Here is a 23,259-nt window from a genome sequence, read left to right on the forward strand (position 1 = left end):
CATTTGGCCATATTTTTATTTACTACGTATACTATAAACATATACAATACATGCTACAAAAAAACATTTTAAAAAAAAATTTAACTGTCAAGAAAGTGTATAGTGTTATAATACAATGGCACATGTTCATACTTTATTTCAAATTGGTTTGCTTATCAGCCATTTCAAACCATTAATAGTGAAATGTTACTTAAGGATAATTAAAAATTATCTATTTGCATTATTAACAATAAACAATTCCAACAAATTAATAAGAATTAACCATGTCAAATATTAGTATCCAAAAAATGGGCTTTTGCAGAAATGATTATATAAAATATAGCAGCCAATCTGCTCTGTGACAATGTACATACGCACTTGAATAGAATTCTAGCATTTACTTTTGGAAGATACTTTGAAGAAGTCCTTTGATTTCTTAAGGTCCAACAACTGCCACACCCTGCCAAATCCAACCCAACAGTTCATATAATGGCTTCGGACAACCCATCATAGAGAGGTTCTTATGATTCGGGTAGAGTTGCATGTTCCACTAATATTACACATGATGAAAAGAGACATTACAAGCCGTTATTAAAGTCAAAGGCAAAAGAAAATACAAACATTCCAATCAGTTGTGACAAGGTTTTTCTACAAATACTTCAGATGTCATACTTTCACGGAAAACAAAATTTTATGTGTATTCGGATTTTACAGTATCTATGCTCTAACTGAAATTTTAACAGAGTAGTCAGATGAAATTAAGTCTAGTATTGAGAATTTGTTCATTCAACATTATTGAGCACCCACTATGTGCATAGCACTGTGCTAACATTTGAAAAGTAGAGTATTAAAGTCTTTATCAAGCATACCTTAGTGTGAGGTAAAAATATATTAAATTAGCGTCAACTTATTAGTTTGCTTGTGGTAACGTATGTGATCCTGGGCCAGTTGGCTTCCCTGTGCCACATGAGCTCCTGCATGCCTCTTGTTCACTCACATAAACATCTGCACGCAGGCTGTGCCAGACCTTGTGCTAGTCACTGGGATACCATGATTTGGTGTATGTCAAAAAATACAAATTAGTCATTATCTATGCAAAACAATTAGAAAGACACGTTACTTTTCTAAAATGAGGCCCAAAGCAAAATACAAGGTGTTTCTTCTATTGGTCATACCACACCATAAACCAATTAGTGCCTTTCTAGACTGGGAACTAACTTTGAAGGTTTCATGTTGTAGTCTAAATAGCCTAGATCATTTTTGGTCTCAGAAGTCTATTCTTTGGAGCACCTGACCCCATATAAACCATTCCATACTTAACAGGATTTGCAAACTAAACTTGAACATAAAGAAAAAGAGCCAAAAACGAAGGCAATTTATAATGTAATATCCTTCAAGCACTATTATGGCCATGTGAAATGAATACATAAGTAATTCACGATTGGTTCAAACATTTTTCAAAGGGCAAACTCTGCCCCCAAACTCACGTAATTTTAACTTGACTGTTATACAAGTTGCACATAAAGCAAAGGGCAGAATTTGGCCCCACAACCTTTTATGGAATATTCTAAGTGATTGGTCCTTCCACTCCACGTAGAAGCTAAGAATTCCAAAGAGTCCCCTAATAGGATACTGGCACTCAGGAGAAATGGCCCTGCGGAATTCCATTAGTCAGGAGTCTATTGAGCTGCGGTAGCAGCGTGAACCTACCATGACCCCTTGAGGGAAGGCAGAGAGCTGGGAGTTTGGCTGTTCACTCAGTGAAACCAATACTGGCTTAAAGCTATGCACTGAATAAAGTGCTCTGCACATCCTGCTTGTCATCTGGAATGAAAATAAACACTTTTCTGGAGAATTAACCTATTTGTAGGTTTGGGGGAAAAGAATGACAAGGGTTCAAAGAATCCCAAGAAAAAAAAAGTATGAAGCATTGACTAGAAGGAAGACAAATGCCTCTAGTAGTGTCCTCGGCAATCTCAGGATTTGAACTGTCAGGATGAGTCATACAATGGTCATGTTCTATAAATGAGAAAGTAATCCCACTGGGTACTATTCACACGGTACATGATTACTTCATGGGGGTGGAAGGGAACAGTCTATTGCCATTTGATAGGATGGTTTCAGAATGCAAACAAAACCTCGGAATAAATCAGGGTAAGCAGCGTTCCACACTCCTCTCCTGTCCATCAGTATTCCACAGGTTGATGTGCGCTGCCTGAGAGAAAGAAGGCAAGACAACCATCCCTTCTGATACACCCAGGCATGGTGGCTACCACCTAAAATTGCCAATTCAGAAGTTAACACACAAGCCCTCCAGTTTCGTACCCTGAACATGATAAATGAGACTAGGGATGTAGTAGTTCAGTCTAAAAAAAGATCACAGGTAACAGAACGCTTAAACTAGACTGTTTTGACATCTGTAAGAAAACTGTATAGATGGCAATTGGAAAAAAAAAAGATTGTTCCCATCTGTCAGCAATACTGTTTGTTGAGCTATACTCAGCTGAAGTCCTCATCGGGATTCTGTTGATCCAGCAGACGGACATGTGTGAATGGGAAGTGACCTCGTTTGCCATTACACTCCCCTTCCCACTGACCACTCACATTAATCTTCGTAACCTTTACCAGCTCACCGACCTGCAGGAGGAGAATAAGGAGAGCACTTTATTTCCAGTTATGAATGCAAGCTGAAAAACTCCATTCTACGGTTAGGCATGCCCTGCCCATGTGGTTGCCCTAAGGCTGACATTACAGAAATGGCTATTTGTTGCCTCCCAAGCCCCAGCCACTTGTTAATGCAGGCAGAAGGAAGAAGTGATTTTAGCAGTGCAGAAAAACATACAGTACAGAAAAAAAGGATCCTAGAAAGTGATACTTTTTGGAACTCTTAAGTGTCTTTTCACAAGTAATCCCAGCTAGAGTGAGCTAGTCTTCCTTTTCTTTGTACCCACTATCCTTAGCTTCCTGCCTCCCCCCACCCACCCGCCCCCCATTCTGGATTAGGGGAAAGACTCCCCCTGCCTTCCCCGTCCCCCAGCGGCACAGCAGCAGCACAATCCCTCAGCCCACGCACATACACATATTCTGGCCTGTTACTGCTTGTAGAGCAGAAGGCATTCATAGGAAGCATATTTCCTTTGATCCCAGAAAATGAAGTGTGCTCGTCACCGTCCTACCAAGGCAAGGCTTTTCCCACTTGGGCAGATATAGGTCAAAACTCCAAATTCCACTGGCTCCATACAAAGCGCACCTTCTTCAGCAACTTCTACTTGGCAGGACCCTGCCTGCTCACCCCTCGACCCCCACCCCGCCATATACTGACAGACTCTGTTGCTTCCTCTGTGCCACTTAGTTAATTAATAATAGGAGAAATCATGTTTTTGCTTGTTATAAAAAGCTTCCTGTTGCAACAGCAAATATAAAGTTTTAACAATCTAGGATATACTTCTGTCCCGCTATGAAACTTAAGACAAGGTCAGCCTGGTGAATGGATTCACCCTGTGGCAAAATATTAAATGATGTCTTGTTTAATATTTGTTTGGATAAGACTCCAGATGTCACTGGACTAAAGAACTTATGACTATCCTTTAACTATCAACATCTGAGTTCTGAGCACACAAGTACTTTCTAAGCATAATTGTTCATTTGATTTTACTAAGTTAATTACTATTTATTTAACTTTCATAAAGTATTATAGAGGGTACTTCATATAAATTATTTTCTAATCATCATCATAACCCTGGTAGGACAGGAATTGTTTTCATTTTACAGAAGAGAAAACTGAGATTCAGAGCAATTAGATATACCTGAGGTCACATAGGCAGTGGCAGGGCTGGGATTTGAGCCCAGAAGTACCTGGCTCCAAAGCCAATTTATGCTCTTTTTACTATACAGGAACTTTCAAATTATACTCCCAGGGCCCTAGTGTTCCCTAAGAATGTCTGCAAGCTAACTTCTGGACAAAGCCAACACAAACCTAGGCCCAGGACCTTCTCTAAAAGCACCTTGATCTCACCCAGAGGACCCAGCTTGTCTACTAGCCTGTCGATAATTTCCTAAAGAACTATCTGAAAACCACACAGACCTAAAGTGGGGGTCATAGGGTGCTGAGAAAAGGAAACAGAAACCAGGGAATATTGGAGAGGAGTAAGATATAAGGGTGAGAAGCAGCAGCAGCTCAGTCTGCCAATACTGTAAAGACTAAGGCTGATGACGTGAGGAGAGGAGAGGAAGGGATGAGGCTGCACGCCCGTCCTTGCACACAGATCTGATCCCCATAGGCTGCCAGCACCAGGGTTCTGTTTATTTCCAGCAATATTCCAATTCACAGTTCCTGACAACTGAGCAGGCCAATTATGACAGGTAAAGATTTTCTTTGGGAAGAGTAATACCAGGACATCAAGTGAAAATTTCCTTGCTAGTACCATCAGTCTGAAAGGTTTCTTCCTATATCCCCAATTCTATTGGGTTATTGGAAAAGTCATGACGTATTTTTTCTATGTTTTTCGTTGCAAAAATGTGTCATGACTTTTCCGACAACCCAGTAGTTCTCCGACTTTACCTCACTTGTTCCCTCCCTTCTTTTTAAAACTCCTGCAGTGTTGCAAGAAGCTAGCTTCATAGCATCAGCTTTATACAATAATATTTGACTATTATTTAGTGAATTTTCATTGTCTGACCTGTTAGCTACCCTTGACTCCCTACCCTTCTCTCTCCCTCTCTCTCACTTTACTAGCATTAATGCCGCTGTGCTGCTAGCCCCTTGCTATATTAAGGTCAATTATTTCAAGTGCAGCACTTCTTTCCCCTATTTTTAGTATTTATTTGTACTGTCTGTTAAAATACTCATGTCATTCTAAATGCTATTCTGGTAGCAGGACCCAGAATAATATAAGTCAGTCCCTCACTTTAAGAAAAATAAAAATATTGGTGGGGATGTGTATGCTCATATCAAAAATCTAAATTGCTACTCATGTCAAGCTCCCCTCCAGATGGGGACAAAGGGGCCAATTTCTTTTAAGAAGCTGGTTTGACGATATCCCAGCTAACATCCCTAACAGCTCTCATATATGAATCCATCATTTTATTGACATTAAAAACATAAAGGAGGGCCGGCCGAGTGGCGAGTTGGTTAAGAGTTGGCTTGGGACACCAGCTCTGAGCAGCAAGGCCCCAGTTTGGATCCCAGATTGAGGGCTAGTGACGCTGCGCCCTCTACAGCTAAGATGGTGAACAACAGCTCGACCTGGAGTTGGGCTGCCGTGAGTCGCTGGCGACGACGCAGGCTGCAGTAGGCTGCCGTAAGCTACCGTGAGTGGCTTGCAGGCAGCATGAATGGCCGGCAGCTGGCATGAGCTGTCAAGAGCCGCTGTAAGCAGCCGGCGACCGATCTGCCTCACCCAGGAAGAGCACAATGATCACAACACCAACATGGGCCAGTGAAGCAACATCCTCCACAACTAGACTGAAGAACAAAAGGACAGCAACTTGTCTGTTTCCCTTCCCCGATTCCCCAACGCTGTTCCCCTCTTCCAATTCCCCAATAAAATCTTTAAAAAAAAACAAAAAAACAACACACAAAGGATATGAGGGGAAATTCTGGAGGGCTGGAAATGTTCTATGCTTTCATCTAGGTGGTTACTGCATAGGTGTGCATGCCTGTAAACTCTGAGCTGTATGCTTGAGTACATTTTACACAATGGTTTCAAATCTAAATAAAAAGATGTCAAGAAAGGATGTTTGTTATATTTTATCTAGCTTTTCTGTGTTTTGTAGAAGATGGTTCTTCAAAATACATCCTTAAGCCCACCATTCTACTTGACATCAAAATCTAAGTTTAAGCACGTCTTTTCTCTCAATGTTTTATTGTCTTTATTCTTAAGAATTCAAAGTGCCATCTGAAATCTCACGCCACAGAGCTCTAAGAATTGAAAGGTAGGTTGAAATGTAGACCAGCCCAACCCCTTGCTGTTGTCAGTACCATAGAGCCACACAAGCTTCTCCACAAGCAGGACAAAACCTGATCTGCCTCAGGCCTTTCTTCTTTCAGAGTTCAAGGGGTGTAACAGTAGCGGTTCCTGAGACGTTACTAGGGGAGAGGAATTATGTACAAATTAAATTAGGCCTTCGGACAACATCGGAGTCATCTCTAATGTATACAGAGCTCTAAAAATTTTACCCAGCAGGGGAGAGCTCAGGAGAAACACACCATATTCTGGAATCCAAAATCTTTTTCTTTTTACAGTTGATTAGAGGTTATTGGCAGTGAGGTCCAAACATCAGAGGGCGAAAAAGAAGTTATGCCATGACTCTGAAACAATTCTGATTTTTAAATGGATAAAAGAAAAAAGTTGTAAGCAGTTAACTGGGCTAATTAACCTGCCCAAAGTGGTCTTGATGTACAAATACTTCAAAGAAGGCTTTATTAATAAGTTAAATAATCCTTTGTACTCTATGTAGTCTTTCTCCTGAAACAGTGAAAGCACATGGGGTCTCCCAGGGTCAAAAACAGACAAGTCCCAAAGGCAACATGACTCTTAGAGACACCCCCCCCCGCAGGCCCCAGCACTTCAACAGTTTTTTAAGGAAGGGTGGCTGTCAAGCCTGGGGGTTGAGGTAATGGCAGTACAGGAGGGGATGGGGCAGTCTAAGAAAATGGTGCTACACTAAGTGCAGTTCTTTCGCTAAGTCAGAAACACCACACGTTTCCAAATGTGGGCTCCTTCTCCTGTTGGGCAACAACTCACTAAAGCAGAATTCCCCAAGGTCAGACCAGGGAGGATCAGGGGAAAGCACATGGGTTTAAAGCTTGGTGTACTATTTCAAAGACAAAGAAAGCAAAACTAAGTACTTGCTCCAGAAATGTTACTTTGCAATGATACAAAGTAATGTACATACTCATCAGTAAGTGCAGTAATAACCTTAATTCTAACACTATTGATTTCAAAATTCAAGTTATAGATGGGAAAAAAAATGTTCATCCGCATACCAATGAACAAGAAAGAACTTACAGAAGATAGGAAGCACTACACAGCAGCTAATTTTTCTGTGATGCAGACCTTGTGAAAGAGAGACAGTGACAATTCTTTCACCACTGAGGTACTGTTCTAGTGTCCAGTTCCTCAGCCTCCCAATCCTATACATCCTTAGGAGTAAGTCTGTAAGGAAATCCTGTGTCATATGTAAAGAGGGCTGAACATGGTTACTTGTTTCTTTACTCCCAGGGAACCCAATGAACACTGGTTGCTTTCCTAGCTCTGTGTAGTTCCCAAGGTAAATCACGATCTGGTACATATGTGGTCAAATCTAGAAATGGTCCGGAGCAAAACATTACCCAGCTGATCTTCACCAATGAGTTCCAGTGGAATCAGGAAGAACATGGAACCCAAATGGCGTTGAGTTTTTGGTATTCACTAAACAGGAGACATCAGGGAACTGTGTGACCTCTTTGGCTGGTGTAAACCCCAGATGACCGCTTTTCTACTTTCTGTCTCTACTATCTAACAGGAAAAGCATCAATGACTGCCAGCATTCCTTTGATCCAGGCTTGCTGCAGGATTCCAGTGAGATCAGGACAGGAAACACACACAAATTCATATAAATAAAGCCAGGGAAAAGCATGTACAGAGATGAATACAGGGGCCTTGTCTTCACACATTTTCAAGCACACCAAGTTCACATTTGGTAAATATTTCAAGATTTAGCTGAAGGAGAAAAAAAAGATAGGGGTCAGCAAACTATGGCCCATGAGCCAAACTCGGCTGGCTGACTGTTCTTTTGTAAATAGTTTTATTGGAACACAGCAAGCTCATTTGTTGTTTTGTCTATGGCTGCTTTCTTGCTACAATGGCAGAGCTCAGTGGTTGTGACAGAGACCATAAGGGCCTTTACCAAAAAGCTTGCAGATCCTGATCTAAGGAATGGGCATTTATTCTAGTATTTAAAACCCATCTACAGTCCTTCCTATCAACGGAAACAATTGAGGACAATCCAGCCTTAATGATTCACTTGCCTCAGAGATGGACTAAAATGGGCTCAGGTTGTACTGGTGAAAAGTTGCACGTCTTTGAGATTTAACTGTTAGGCTTCCAGGTGAAAAGAAAAAGCAGCCCACCATATCCTGAAAGACAGATTTCACCCTGGTTCTAGCCCAAGTCAGAAAAGTTCTTTGCTAGCTCAACAACTGGTAATGCCTAAAACCACATTCCCTATCCCCTTGGTGAGAGAAGTGAGGAGGTAACTACATACAGTCGGTACACTTAGCGAAACATAAAGAATTTTCTAAAAACACAATAAACTAGACCTGAGGTTCCCAAACTGTACAGTGTTAGAAACATTGTGGCAAGTAACTCAGAGGGGTGCCACAAAATATTTTAAATATTTGATGGAAACACAGCAATAGTTGACATTTGTTATACCATGTGAACTACTACCCTGTTTCCCTGAAAATAAGACCTAGCCAGAAAATAAGCCATGGCATGATTTTAGGTGCCAAACTATGGCACCTTGGCATACTGAGTATTTTAAGCTGAAGGAGTTTGTGGAAAAGGCATCCTTCTCCCTGAAACAGATCATAAAACCCTCATGTTAGGGGTGAGTGCCCTCCATATCCTGGAGGGATCATGCTAGGGCTTGTTCTCAAGCTGGGTCTTATTTTTGGGGAAACATGGTAACTCAGTTAGTTACAGCTGACAATTTTGACATTAGATCATACTGCATTTCTTTTCAACAATGTCATCTCTTTACAAAGCTTGGTTTTGGCAGTTGCAATGATAAAAAACAAGTACCTCATGAAAATAAGTGTGGAACAGGAAATGAAGGTGGCAGAGTTCAATATGATCCCAAGGTTTGAGAAACTGTTCAGTGCCTAACAGGTGCATACATCTCATTAGTTACATAACTGCAGTTACTTTAGATTAAAATTAAAACATTGTTTCCTTTCAATTATGTTTGTTTTTCTCAAAGGGGTACTAAGTTATTAGGATATAAATATTTAAGTTGTTTGAACCTACCTACTTAATAAATGGAACTCTTAGGTATTTTTTTTGGCCGGGGGGGCACCATGAAATAGTCCTGAGACACACAGGTGTTATGAACCAAGCAAGTTTGGAACTTCTGGACTACACTGCTGTGGGTGATAGCGAGTTCCCCAAAAGTAGAGATACTCAAACAGGTGTTTAAAAATCACCTGTGAGGCCCTGCCAAGTGGCGTGTTGGTTAGGAGTTGGTTTTGGACGCCAGCTCTGAAAAGCAGGGCCCCGGTTCGGATCTCACATGAGGGCCAGTGACATGGCGCGCTCTACAGCTAAGACGGTGAACAACAGCTCGACCTGGAGCTGGGATGCCGTGAGTTACCGGTGACAGTGTAGGCTGCAGTGGGGCTGGCCAGCAGCGGGCGTGAGCTTTCGTGAGCTGCCGTGAGAGGCCATCCAATGGCCGGCGAGCGACTGCCTCACCTGAGAAGAGCGCAATGATAATACTAACATGGGCCAGTGAAGCGACGTCCTCCACAACTAGACTGAAGAACAAAAGGACAGCAACTTGTCTGTTCCCCTTCCCCGATTCCCCAATAAAATCTTAAAAAACAAACAAAAAAAATCACCTGTGAAGATACCAGAGGGCCTGCCTTCAATGTCTGAGAGGCTGGATTAGTTGCTTTCAAAGCCTCTTCCCATTGAGATTCTATGATATGAAATGAAGATGTGCAAATAGAATGGAAGGGAGAGGGAGAGTAGACACTTGTCTCAATGAACAATACAGAAATCTAGACCTATAATTCCAGAAAAAGACAAACTGGACACATTTAGGACTTTCCACTCATGTTCTTATACCTTCCAATCTCATTTTCACTGTTAACAAAGAGAAAATTGGGGTCTTTAGTCCTATTTTCCATACACAGGCCAAAAGATCTTCACAATTTAGGTTTATAGAGTTCCATATGGGAAGATGTGGAGTTGATGTAATCAGTGCTACACATAATCAGAGACTCAAAGCACTTTACACCTTCCTTATCTGTGCCCTGAAGGTCCAAACCTAGGAACACCGGAAATGCTCCTTGGTTACTCTGAAGTCTTATCATTTATCAAGGGCAAAATGCCAGGTTGAGTCATAGAATGCAAGTTACATGATTAGTGCATTTAAAGATAATCTGATTGCTCTGGACAGTCTACAGAGGCATAAAATGAACTTTAACACCTGCAATTTACAAGATAAGACTCATCACTATTCTAGCTTCCAAGGAACCATGAGACAAAAATCTAAGATCAAAATTTAGCTCAAAAAAATGAAAGGTGCCTCTGCACTATTCTAGTGTTATCTCCAGTATTTCTCCTTCAAAACACTCAGCATATCTACATTTGCTAAAAATCTGCCTTTACCCGGAGCTCCAGGATGGAACAGAAAGTGTCTGTCTGGTTCAGTTATATTCCCCATAATATGAGTGACTGGCTGACCCACAGAACTACAGTACGCAGACAGATACCTCTATTTAGGTTGTTCACTAGAATTAATCCCTTCTTTCCACAGCCGTTATCCCTGCTAGAGAAATCTGGTGGGTGGGAAAAGAGTAAATATCTAATAAATTCTATTCCAGTCGGGAACTCTGGTCACAGCAAATGTACCATGCAGAAAAACATCCATCTGTTAGGTGAGGGCAGGTGGTTCTTGAGCACTGTTTTTTAAGTTTACTTTTTTATAGTACAAAACCCACTTTTTTAAACAAAATCTTTGAGAGACCCCAATATATAACACAGTTAAAATAGAGTTGCTTTCGTTAAGCAAGAGAGGGAACCAAGAACCTTGGTTTTCCTCAGCTTCCCTCTCTCCCTAGGCACATCTTGGGGACTCTTGGGACACTGAGAAGCAATCTAAAGACTGCTGGTCTAATATTGTATATTATCTCCAAGGTCCTGCCAATTCTAAAATACAATGGCTCTATTGTATGTCAACTGTAATTTAAGAAAAAAAAGAAACCCTGCAGAAAAATATATAAATACATACATACATACCATGCTATGATTCTAATTAATCAATTTCAAGTGTAAAACTCCACTAAAATGTACCTAGCTTATCTACAGATTTTGATTTATAGTGGGTCAAATACAGCAATGATTTTTTTTTTTAAATCAGAATGCCAAGATCAGAAAGCCAGAGTCTCCTAATCTTTTCTTCCAGCCTCATCTCAACAGGGATTAGGCATCAACTCCTATGAAAAACCAAAAATGGGAAAGGAGAACTATACTCTCTGCATAGACAGTACAACTGAGGATATGCTGTCAGTGAAACCACATATAACCTGCACTGAGGAGCGCAGCAGCACTGTTATAAAACAAAAAGAATCATAGATTGAATATAGGTATGGTAGAGCAAGGGAGATGAGAGTTCATCATATCTCCACCTCCAACCAGCTTAAATGATCCATTCAATCTGTCTAAACATCAGTTTTTTTTAATATAATGAATAGGATATCTAAGGTCCTTTCCAGCTACAGAATTCTATGATGCTAAACTAACACCACGTTTTTAATCACATAAGGTATTTTCTAAAGCTATTACTTGGGGTATTTGTTCGAACTTGAAGAGGTCATCTTTAGCAATCAACCTATGTGACTCAAAACCAATATCCAAACAAAAATGAAAACCTACTAAAATCATAAACTAGTTTTCTACTTAAATCTTTATTTCACAAAATTTGTTTCACAGCAGGGAAAGCAGCTCAACCATCTGAACACTAAAGCCTCTAATCAAGTGAGGCATCATTAAAAACAATTCTCTTTCAGAAAGGAAATGCAAATGGAAGCAAAATTAATGTGGTAACTATTCTCTACTGGGTATGAGCTGGAGTGGTCCATGAATGCTATTGTCACACTGCAGCCCAGTGCTAACAGGTCTGCAACAAATGTCAAGAGTCACATCTGTCACACGCACAGCACCATGCTGGATGTTGCCATCATCTGAGCTTCAATGAAAACATGAGGCTAGAAACTTCTGTTTTCCTTATCCTCCAAACTTTAAGTGGGGAAAAAAACATAGACAACATACATTTCATTTCTTATCAAAGCATGGACATGATACGTTTAAGTCTCAAAAATACACTTTAAAAACACATTTTCCAGTCAAACCTGTAAGACTCAACTACCCCTCCTTTGCATCCACTATCCAGAATGTAAAAGAAAATTTCAAATCCAATAATACCAGAGACTGGTTCAAATAAATTATAACTTACTCTGTGGGCTAACAGTCTCACTTAGAGGGCAGCTCTGACACTCTCAGTGTGTGAACATGACCAAAGGAAACGAAATTTAGAGCTTTTAGTTTACAAGAAAACACTTTTGCCCCTTCTCTGCTAATCTGTGCTCACATAATTTCAGCCTGTACTATGAAAGCTACTTGCTTACATTCCAGTTATCATATCAGTAGGCTCTGAAAGACGGGATGGCATGCCACTTTGGAACAAGCTTTTCTGCTGACCCACTAATTCTGCGTAACTAAGATAGGGAGAGGGTGTAGGTAAGAGACAAAGCTGTGAGTGCTAGAGAGGACTATAGGAATAAACACAATGCAATGGTTGGCCAGACGGGATGAGCTACCAAGGATAACTGTTTACCGGTGAAAGGCAGTAACTTATTCCTCAGGAGGAACTGGCTTCTCGCCTGCAAAATGCATTAAACAACAAAGACCAAGTAAACCTGCTGCTCCTTGGAAATCATACTTTTGGGAATGTACTGCTTCACACTTGCCCTATGCTTTACTGTTCCTCTCCAAATATCCCCCCTCCCTCCAAATTCTTACTTGATGAATACAATCAATTAATCAATGGTAAGGAACCCCAGCCCCCTCAACTAAAAACGTTAAATTTTTGTGGGAAAGTTCCATTTTAGTGCTTTGATAGAGGCCACTTATATTCAAATCTGTGTGCGCCCATCTTATTATAGACAATGATAAATAGAAAGAAAGAAACAGATTAGAATGGAGATGAGAACAAATATTTTAGGTTAATTTCCGTGATGTTATTAAAGTAGTCAAGTGTGTTTAGTAGATCAATCAGAACATTCAGTTATACAATTTTAAGCTTACTCATTTCAAGATAGGTTTTCTATAAAAAAAACCCAACATTAAACGCCAAAATCAGTACTTAATGGTTCAACATCTACAACAACATCACAATGCTGGTGCTTGTATTCAGCATTCCTACAAAGCTCTAAGAGGTCTGAAAGGGAGACCCTGTAGCAGATCTCTTCTTTCTATATTTTGCACATTATGTACCTCCAAAGCCAAGGCTGTCTTGTCGTAGGCATTAGGGACTCGCTTCTGGATTACCCTGGCATAAATGGGCCCATTCTGGAGGTTAGGGAGCGGAGTGTTGACGCTGGGTTGGGCATAGGGCCCAGGCTCCGGCCCACCCAGTGGCTGTGGGTGGGAACCCTCCTGGTTACCTCCAATCAGAGCCGATACTGAGGCGGGGGCAGGTCTATACTTCTCCACGTAAGGGACTGGAATCATCCCCCTCTTGCCTTCGCTGTCCTCTGCATTCCACCACTGCTCTTCAGGCTTATCCCGGATTTTCAGGATGTCTCCTTTCTTAAAGGGAAGATCTTCTTCATCATTCCCATTAAAGTCAAAGAGGGCTCGCACATACTCTGTCTCCTCCTGCCTGAGAATCACTCCACTACCCTGCCTGGCTCTGGAAACTGGTTCTATCAACGTTGTAGTGTCCAAATAGTGTATTTTGTAGAATTCCAGTAAAGCAGGCAATGAATCAAACTCTTGATCTCCTATTCGGAGTCTGGAGGGGCTCACCCCTGGAAAAAAGAGAGCAGGATATTATTTAAATAGGTGTTACATTGGTGATAAAATGCAGATTTTTAAAGCATCTCCCACACACATTTAGTCAATATTTAATCAGAAAAAAAAAAACTGCCTAGAAAAAAAATAACCCCTTCTTCTAATAGTAAACTGAAACCTTATTTTGCAGCATTCCCTGGGAAGAAAGATGCCCATCACCACCTGCATCAGAAAAGGAACAGGGGGCCATGATAAGCCAGGCCACACACTCTCATACTGGATCAAAGACAGAGAGCATCACGGAGACCTTTTCTTCATTCTCCCAAAATGTTCTGTTGCTATCTGATTTACACAGTCGCATAAGGTTCAAGGTTTTGTTGCAATCTTCTTTTCAACCTCAGTATATGTATGTAGTAAGTTCTCCTTTTTTATAGGTCCCTGCAGCTATTACAGAAAGAGGTGGGGATAATCTGGTATCTATCTACACTGGGCTCATACGTTCATTCTCTTCATATCTAGAATGCACGATTCAAAAGAAGAATTTTAAGACTATCTTTTTTTAAAATCTATGATTGCTGATCTCAATTTCATTTCTGACAGCAAAAAAAGAAAAAAAAAGTTTAATTAGGCAAAAAACCAAGGAGCCTAAACAGAGAAACTAAGAAGCTAACTGCTTACAAATCAATTCCAAGGGCCTTCACGTAAATAAAACGTGGGAACTGGATTGTTCCCTTAGAAGCAAACAGGTCATGAAAAAAAGGAAAAAAGGATGCTTAGGGAAAAAAAATAAAGTGTTAAAATCCTCAACCTCTGGTGACACACTGAGGATCCAAGAAAAAGGACATATGAGGAATGCTTAAAATTCCCATAATGCGTGGCTCAGTTGGTTAAGAGCTCGCTCAAGAGTTTGAGCTCTGAGCAACAGCGGTTCGAGTCCAGCCCGAGCTGAGCAGCCGGTGAGCTGCCAACAGGTAGCAGGATGGCTCAGCTAAAAAAAAAAAACACAAAAAAACAAAAACAAAAACAAAAAAAATTCCCATAATGCAAAGATATGTGTGGCCCTACACTAGACACAGGGCAAACTTCAGAATGTATTCTCTCTCTATCCTGAGATTCTAAAATTGTAGGATATATCAGTTCAAGTAAGAAACAAAGTTTTCTAATGAGGACTACAACCTTTAACTTGTACTCTGCTAAGCACCCAAACCATCAAATCATCTTTATTGGATTTTTTTTTACCTTTTGGTTTCCTGATAAGTAATAAATAGCTCTACAGAAAATTGGCTTTTGTGGAATTTGTTTTTGTTTTTTTAATCAACCTTATCCCTGCCACAGGATACATTCTTAGCACTCTGAGTTATAACATTCCAGATTTTAATATATATACACCTGCTGTGTGTGTATGTATGTGTACGTACCGGGGGTGCCAAAAAAAGTATACACATTTTAAGAGAAGTTATCTATGCTCAAGTTCACCATTATCAGAAGGGTCTGGACACTGATGGTAACCACTCTGAGCACCTCTTATCATTAGAGAAGTCAAAGGTGACTTGTATTCATCTTTTGGTATCGGTATATATTATGATTAATACAGTTTTTTCCTTTCTTAAAATGTATACACATTATTTTGGCACCCTCTGAATATATACACACGTCATAAACATACTCACATTTTTATTACTGGGTTACTTGCCTTTTTTATTATAAAATAAAAACATTTTATTTTATATAATAATGACTCCATATTTTTTAAGAATGTGACTGTTAAGGGCTATAAAGTATTCCCAACTTTCCAGTAGTGCAAATGATGCTATTATGAGCATTTCTGTTATCTATTAATATTTTATTACTTCCTTAGAATAAACTCCTTGAAATGCAATTGCTGGATCAAACAGTAAGAACATTAAGGTTTATGTTGCCAAACTGCCCTCCAAAAAATTTATACCACTTTATACTCCCACCAGTGGTTCATAAGTTCCCATTTCCCCTATATCCTAGTCAAAAGAGCATTTTAAAAATCATTGCCAATTTAATGAGAAAGGTTATCTCTTTTGAAATATCTTTGATTGCTTGATGTTTATAACTTTATTGACTATTTGTACTTCTTTGTGAAGGTTACTTGTTCAAGTGCTTTGTTAGGGGAAAATGGCCAATCTACCCTTTCTACTTGTATTAACTCTGGCCCACCCATCTAAAAGCCACAGCAATTAATGCTGAGAAACAGGAACACCGTGGCAGCCCAGATGTCTAATTTTCTACTCTACAAAAATGAGACATAATTGTTTTGTTCAATGTTAGAAAACATTTCTTCCAGAATAATGAAAAAGAGCACATTTAAAATTCTCTACGAGTGAAGATAAACTTTGGAAGTTAGCCAAAAGTCGTCAATACAGAATGAGTACTGATGAGTGCCTTTATCTTTTCATCCACATGAATGATGAGAGCAAGACACAATTTAAGGGAGAGTTACACATTTCTTATATCACAAAAGTCCATCTGTGGAATTCATTTAGCTGTAAGCTAAAACAAGTTAATAGCCCACACTCAGTAATGCTGGTTGTCTCTCCAACTCAAGATGCTGAAATAGATGCCTAAACCCAGGACTGTCCATCTATGACAAACAATCACAGGGCACCAGCAGAATGTAACCCCAATAGTTCCAAGTGCAAGACTAGAGAGAGAATTTTGGTTACGACCATACCAGAGCATGGTGGTGCTATGTTTTGGAGTTTCTCTTCACTAAAGTAGATCACGGATGAGAAATTATTTCTATTCAAGTCTGGTAGGCAAGGAGATGACACATGGCTCCCTCGCCTATTACCACTGGGCTAATGCAGCGATCGTTCAGGTCAGCTGAACTATGTTAAGGATAGGGTCAGTTGTCCGCTCCAAGGATACCTACTTAGCACTGCCTGGTGGAGACAGTCTCTGGGGCAGAGTGGTAGGGAGAGCCCTCACACCAGCAGAGTGCCCATGGCTTAGGAAATGGTCCTAATGACAACCTGAGGAGAAAAGCTCCCTTCCTAGAGTTTACCCAACTACATGCCAAGATACAATAGCCAAATGGTTTCACCATTCACCCTTGGGGACAGTGGCTGGCAGACAATAAGTGCTCAGTAAATGTTAGATATTATTCTTAATGAACGTAACTCTGAAACGAGGGAAAGAAGTTAAACAAAAATCTGTCCCCAGCTTTGAAAAGCTCATAGCATAGCCAGGGATAGAGTGGTTGGCGAGCAAGAGCAAAGCAGCATGTCTTAAGAAGAAATCTTTTCACCCCGTAGCTTTCACTTTCAACTGGAGATGTGTTCTTACAAACTGTAGCAACAACAAACCCTGTTCTCAGATACAACAAAATCACAATGAAGAGCAGCTCTGACCATCCCTAAACATTTGCAAGGTACCCTTTTCACTCCAAGATGGAAGGCAACCACTCCGTCATCCCTTTTTATAGTTCCTCCCTTACTGTACCAGCCCAAGTAAAGTGAAATGTGGTATTTTGTTTGTTTGTTTGTTTTGGGGGGACAGGGTTTAGAAGAACAAATAAGACCACTAAGCCAAGTCCCCTACAAAGATCAGTGTGAAAATTCTAAAAGCTGGCAGCTCATCTGTCATAAAGGTAGGAAGTTGTTGGTTCAATTCATTTCTTGTTCAAATGATTCATGGTGTGAACTGGACCCACTATGGTTTTTTTTTTTTACACTTGGCAATCTGAAGAGTCACAGAAATACAAGCTAAACACCAAGGAAATTTCTGACATTACCTATAAATTCTTTTTCTATCCTAATGACACTATAATAATTCCACAGTGGAATACTTGTTTTTGTGTACTGCTGGAGCAGTTAGATGTATGGAGCAATTGAACTTTGTTAATTCAAACTCCAGAATAAGGGAAAGGAGGGGAACAGAATATACATAAGTCACAGATAAGCCCAAACCTCACCACAACTATGTGTCCCGGCTCCTTTTCCCTAGTTCATCTCCTTCCAACCACAAACAGCCAAAGGCAGGAAATAGAAGGGGCGGGAAAGGAAGGGGATACAGTCAGTCAGTCTAGAGAACTGAACCAACGACAGGGTTCTCATTGCTGAGACTTGGAAAACCTCACCGACTTGCTGTACATTAAACTTGTACTGGATTCTGGACATGCAGTTACCAACTAACACATTCGGAAATCAAAATCAACACGAACAGTTATTGTTTTGGTTTCTGTATGTGCCCAACTTACTACTTTTAAGCATTTTAGCCCTCGGGTTACTACATCAGTTTTTACAACACTGCTCCCTGCAAATTTTATGAAGAACATCCAAGAGCTCTGTGGCCTAAAACAGGCTGGGTCACTTCTGGCATGAGTACCACCACAGAGGTGCCATCATCAGCCTCTCCTTGATCTCACAGCACCTCCTCTTTTTCCCTTCTTCTTTCCCGAATTCCCACTCCCTCTTCCTTTTCCTTGGCCTATAGTATTTAGAGGTTGCTTAGATGAACGCTCCCCACTACCTGTCCAATACAAAGGGCTAAAAAGGCCACTGACTTCCATTTGTGAAGGTATCCTAAAGAGACATCAGGATGTATGGGCTCCTAAGCAAACAGAACTTTCTATAAACGGTGGATATCAGCATGGTACTTTGCAGATTCAGACTGACTGGGTTGGATGAATTCTGGCTCTGCCATTTACTAGCTGTATGAGCTTTTGCTTACCATCTCATGGGGCCAAATACCTATCTAATAAAGTTCCTATAGGTAGCCAGTATATTATAGGTGCTCAAAAAAGGGGAAATGTAGCTTAATACGCCCCACCTCTGAATTCTTTTAGAAATTTTCAGTTTATGCCTAAATCCAAAGTCCGCTGCACTGTTTCCCAGAAAAGATTCCACAGAATCTCAAGATGCTTCTCAAAAAGCTGTGGTCAAATAAGTTTGAAAACCCCAGTATCCAATACCTGCCTCTCTTGGAGAGTCATAGTAAAGGGTTGGAGAAGTCCTGCAACAAATACATCTACTTCCTTTTACCATGGAATCTTTTTTTTTTGGTGTAAAAACTATAAGTTACTCACTGAAGAACTTCTCCAGAGTCATGAAATAGAGGGATACTCTGATACTGAGGAGTAAAACACGAGGACCAGGTTTAAGAACTGCAAAGATGAGATAAACAAATGAAACACTGATGTTGAAGGAGGCTCTGCGTTGAGGGGCGTAACAGCAGGCTCCATCCCATTTCCATGTACTGACTCCAAGGTCCTTTTCACACTTCTTGATGCACGGGACCCACCTCTACCCCAACACTTACTCCCTAAGACATGCTGTTTTACCAGTGCTCACCAACCCACACCGTGTGACCCTCTCAAAGCTGACAACATTTTCCATTTTGTTTCAACTCCCTCCCAACCTCACAGCTATTTTCATAAGATTGATATATCTATTACTTACTGAGTACTTGCTATATACCAGCCCCATTCCGAAGCATTTACTACACTAAAACTCATTTAATCCTCCCAACAACCCTATGAGGTCAGTATTACAATTTTCCCTCTTTCACAGATGAGGAACTGAGGCAGAGAGACTAAAGAACTTGCCCAAAGTTATATTAAGTAGTAAATGTCAGGTCAGTAAGACTCAAACCCAGGCTCAAGAGCGCAAGCTTGAAACTACTCTCCCAACTCACATTCAGTTCTGTCTGTTATTTACTGGTTAAAGTCTAGTAATATTTCATTGTTCCGAGAGAAAGAAAGTAGTGGATCAATGATTGCAAAGCCTTCTCAAGAGGTACATCTTGAAGTCTGACCTGACAGAGTATGACCAGTAGACTTGACCAAGCCCTGCCCTGTGGCTCTGGGGCACAGCCAGGGCACTCCCAAGCTATGGCAGCATCCGTAGCCTACAGGAGTTGAACATCTAAGTTAAAAATAGGTTCACTGGATAAAGTTGAGAATTCCTGGTCAATTTTACCACTAAGCCTCTAAAAACTGTATCTAAGCCATTCCATACAAATTGTACCTAGGTATTATATCCACAAAATACATTATATTACCCTAAGCAAAAAGCTCATTTCCCAAATAAGGATTTTAAAAGCCTCCTCATCATTGAATTTTAGACAGATGTGTACTGTCTGAACACTAATGCCAGTTTCTTCTTGTCATCCTTTCCTTTTGGTCTTTAGATAGAACCTGGGACCCCAGTACAGAGACAAAAGTGTTGAGTCCTCTAAGTGCACTGCTGGGATTTCAAAAGTAAACTGGCTTTGATGGAAAGGAATACAGTGTAATAGTGTCAGCTCTCAGGTCAGAATTCCTAGGTTCGAATTCTGGCTCAATATTGACAAGCTGTGTGACCAAGTTATGGACTCTGATTCTCAGTTTCCTCATCTATAAAATGGAAATATTTTAATAAATGGAGATCACAGGGTATTCCTCACTAGACTGTTACAGACAGCAAATGAGGTAAAGCACATAAAGTGCTCAGCCAAGTACCCAGCATACAACAGCCAGTCAATAAATGTTAGTTATTAATATTGTATATGCCTTTCTAAAATTCAAAAATTTCCTCTGTGTGGTTTCAAAAGAAAAAGAGCTTGATGGGGGAGGGTGAGAAAAAGATTAAGTAATCTTTATAAAGACAGCAACCCAACCAATTGCCCGCCGTGGAAAATAGGGTATATGGCAAAAAGAATTACCACAATGCCCATGAACTTTCCACACCCCATTGACAAACTTTGACAATCTTTACCTTCTCTCTTGGGCCAAGGATCTGAACTCATATATGTTATGAAAAGGTGGAGCTCAATATCAAGCGCTGAGATACAGTCATAACGCCAAGGTGTGGAGAAAGCTCAAACTAAGAAACCTGCCTGCTGCCATTTCCAAATTTTGCAACCAATAAAACACATACACAAACAAAAGGTTGAAAATTGAGTTTCAGTGACAATTCGTCATCATTTCACTGCACTGTTAACAAAATACCCTAGACACCATGCATATAGTAAAAAGCAGAATATATCTGGTATGGGGCAAATGTTACATCAATATTCCCATCTCATATTATAATATTATTAAACCAACCAGATTGAGAAAGTCCTAGGATAATGTGTACTTAAAGATCCCACACTCTTTTTAAAATCGGAATGTGTTAAGAACAAACAGACTGACTATATCCTGTCTCCCCATTTCTGACCAGAGTGAATAAATCTAAATTAGGACTATCCTAAAAGGGTAAGTCTGCAAAGCCTGGCTCAGGAGCCTCCTAATTCACTTGAGACTGGCCTGGATCTAGTCTCAGCTGGTCAAGAGGAAACTGCTTCATCTTGGGAACAGCAAGAAGGCACAAGAACTCTTGGTGCTGTTACACAGATAGATAATGGTCACCTCAGAATTACTCTGTACCTCCCGAATCTCAAGTACGAAGTGCATAAATTTCCCTAATATTTCAACAACTCCAATGGCACAGGTAAGATAGTCATATCTCACAGATCCCTGGCAAGGAAGACCCAGTGCTGATCATTTAAATTCAGAGACTCTGCCCAGCAAGGTCTATTCCCAATATTTAGAAAGACTGAGATCACAGCCCCAACTTACTGGGCAAGAAAAGGCCCTAAAGTATAAGACTGACAATGTTTAAGTCCCAGGAAAAATGAAGTTCCATTCACTTTCAGAGAAGGGATTGTTTCCATTGGCTTATTTCTGATTTATTTCATGAAAGAAAAAAAAAAACTTTCCTCCACTAAACACTTTGAAAAATGGAACCCTCTAGTTGTGGAAGATAGTTTTCTGGACACTAAGATCTCTTAGGCAAAGTCAACAGAGCATCAGCTTATTCTGGGCTGGCCATAGAGGGCCTTTTATCACGAAGGCACTGAGCTCACCACCTTCGTCCTCCGCGAGGGACGAGGACGGTAAAAGTATTTTGGAAAAATGCCCAAGAAAGGAAAAAGCTGACCGGTTTCCTGAAGGGTGTCTCCATCCCTCCAGGCCAGTATGTGGTGACTTCCTACAGAAGGCCACCAGGGGAGTATAGCCAAACCCGGCTTCCCACCATTGCAGGAAATGTTTCAAGCCTAAAAAGCCACTTGTAGGATTATCGGATTCATTCTGAGCACCGCTGCCAAGTGATGCCCCCGCAGTGCCAACATTCCCCTCAGCTCTTTGTCCCCACGTTGCCCGGCCCTGCCCTTGTGCCTGGCCCAGGCGCTAGCCCCACCCTGGGGCCAAAGCAGTTCCCCTTCCCCTGGGCTGTCCTTCCAAGTCACACCCAGAGGCCTGGGTCAGCGGCTCCTCCTCCCCCACACACTCCCGCTGGTCTGTGGGAACCAGCCCCAGCAGCAAGCCGCCCCCTGCCACCATCACACCATCCCTCTGTCCACGTCCTTCGTGGGGATCAGCTCGCGAGGAGCAGCCGGCCAGGCTGGGGAGTTCCGTGGCCCTCACCCCCGCCCGGGGCCTCCCGTCCTGTCCGTCCCTCACCGGGCGGAGGCTGGGCGGGCGACGGTGGCACCGGTGGACGCGGGCCGCTGCTGTTTATGATGTAGTGGGAGACGCGCGAGTTCTCGGAGACGCTGAGCACATAGTCCCCGGGGCTGGTGCTCGAGTCCCGCACCAGGAACACCCCGTGCCGCTGGCCCTGCAACAGCGCCACTGCATCCTGCCGGCTCAACCGCCCCCAGTACCAGCTACTCCGCTCCTCCGAGTCGAAGTTGCCCGCCATGGCCGCCTCCGTGCCTACACGCTGGGCCGCCGCTGCCGCGCGCGCCCCTCCAGCCCCGGCGCCCGCCGCCCAGCGGACCGGCTCAGGTCTCAGCTTCACAGCAGCGCCCGAAATGGCGGCGGCGGCCGCGGGCCTTCCCCACCGGAAATGACGTGCTCTCTGCCCCCGGGAGGATGCCGGGAAAGGGACCTCGCCCGCCATTGGGAGAAGGGCAAGTGATGGCTTGGGCGCGTATTGCGCATGCGGTCTCATTGGCGTCGCCCCCTGGCGGGGACCGGGACTGCAGAGGATGGAGAGGCGGAGTCTAGGCCCATGGGGTTGGGCCTCAACCAGCCGCCCACAGAAATTTGTGCTGTTGGCCACTCGATACTTCGCTCCAGCAGGCTTCAAGTTCCTGGAATACCCAGGCCTTCAACGCTGCGACTCCGAGACAGAATTGGAATAGAAAAGATAATATGGACCCACGGCCTCAGCTACCTGAGACGGTCTTTTTCTGACGGTTCCTCCAGCTTCTCCCTCCCCAGGCCACCCAAAGCTCTTGTTTTCATTGATTCATTCAGCAAACAGTTATTGACACATTTGCCCTGAGGGTGCAAAGGTGATGAAGGCTGAGTCCTTCCCTCACCAAATTCGCAGACCAGCGAGGAACCAGGAAACAGTCAATGGCAAAGGAATGCCAAATGCTATGATGGGGAACAGACAGAAGCTCTAGGAACACAGCCCAGGGCCCCCTAATCCAATCTGTAGAGGGATCCAAGAGGGCTTCCTAGAGGTGCATGTCCTGAATGTTGAATGGCAAGGGG

At 41.9% G+C, this 23,259-nt stretch overlaps 1 protein-coding gene across 2 annotated transcripts; it reads right to left on the reverse strand.

Annotated features, from left to right (window-relative positions):
* On the reverse strand, positions 1–22,617 carry CRK (CRK proto-oncogene, adaptor protein). 2 transcript variants are annotated; one of them, XM_019650484.1, is made up of 3 exons: positions 22,216–22,617; positions 13,412–13,777; positions 1–2,616 (listed from the first exon to the last, which is right to left on the reverse strand). In XM_019650484.1, exons 1-3 carry the CDS (start codon positions 22,454–22,456, stop codon positions 2,609–2,611), a joined length of 615 nt encoding a protein of 204 aa, XP_019506029.1. In that variant the 5' UTR covers positions 22,457–22,617; the 3' UTR covers positions 1–2,608. The 2 variants fall into 2 exon arrangements, with proteins under 2 accessions (XP_019506029.1, XP_019506028.1); XM_019650483.1 differs by having other exon boundaries at positions 13,242–13,777.
* Positions 22,618–23,259: the final 642 nt, after the last annotated feature.

This window comes from Hipposideros armiger, unplaced genomic scaffold (genome assembly GCF_001890085.2).
Source record: "Hipposideros armiger isolate ML-2016 unplaced genomic scaffold, ASM189008v1 scaffold_141, whole genome shotgun sequence".
NCBI lineage: Eukaryota > Metazoa > Chordata > Mammalia > Chiroptera > Hipposideridae > Hipposideros > Hipposideros armiger.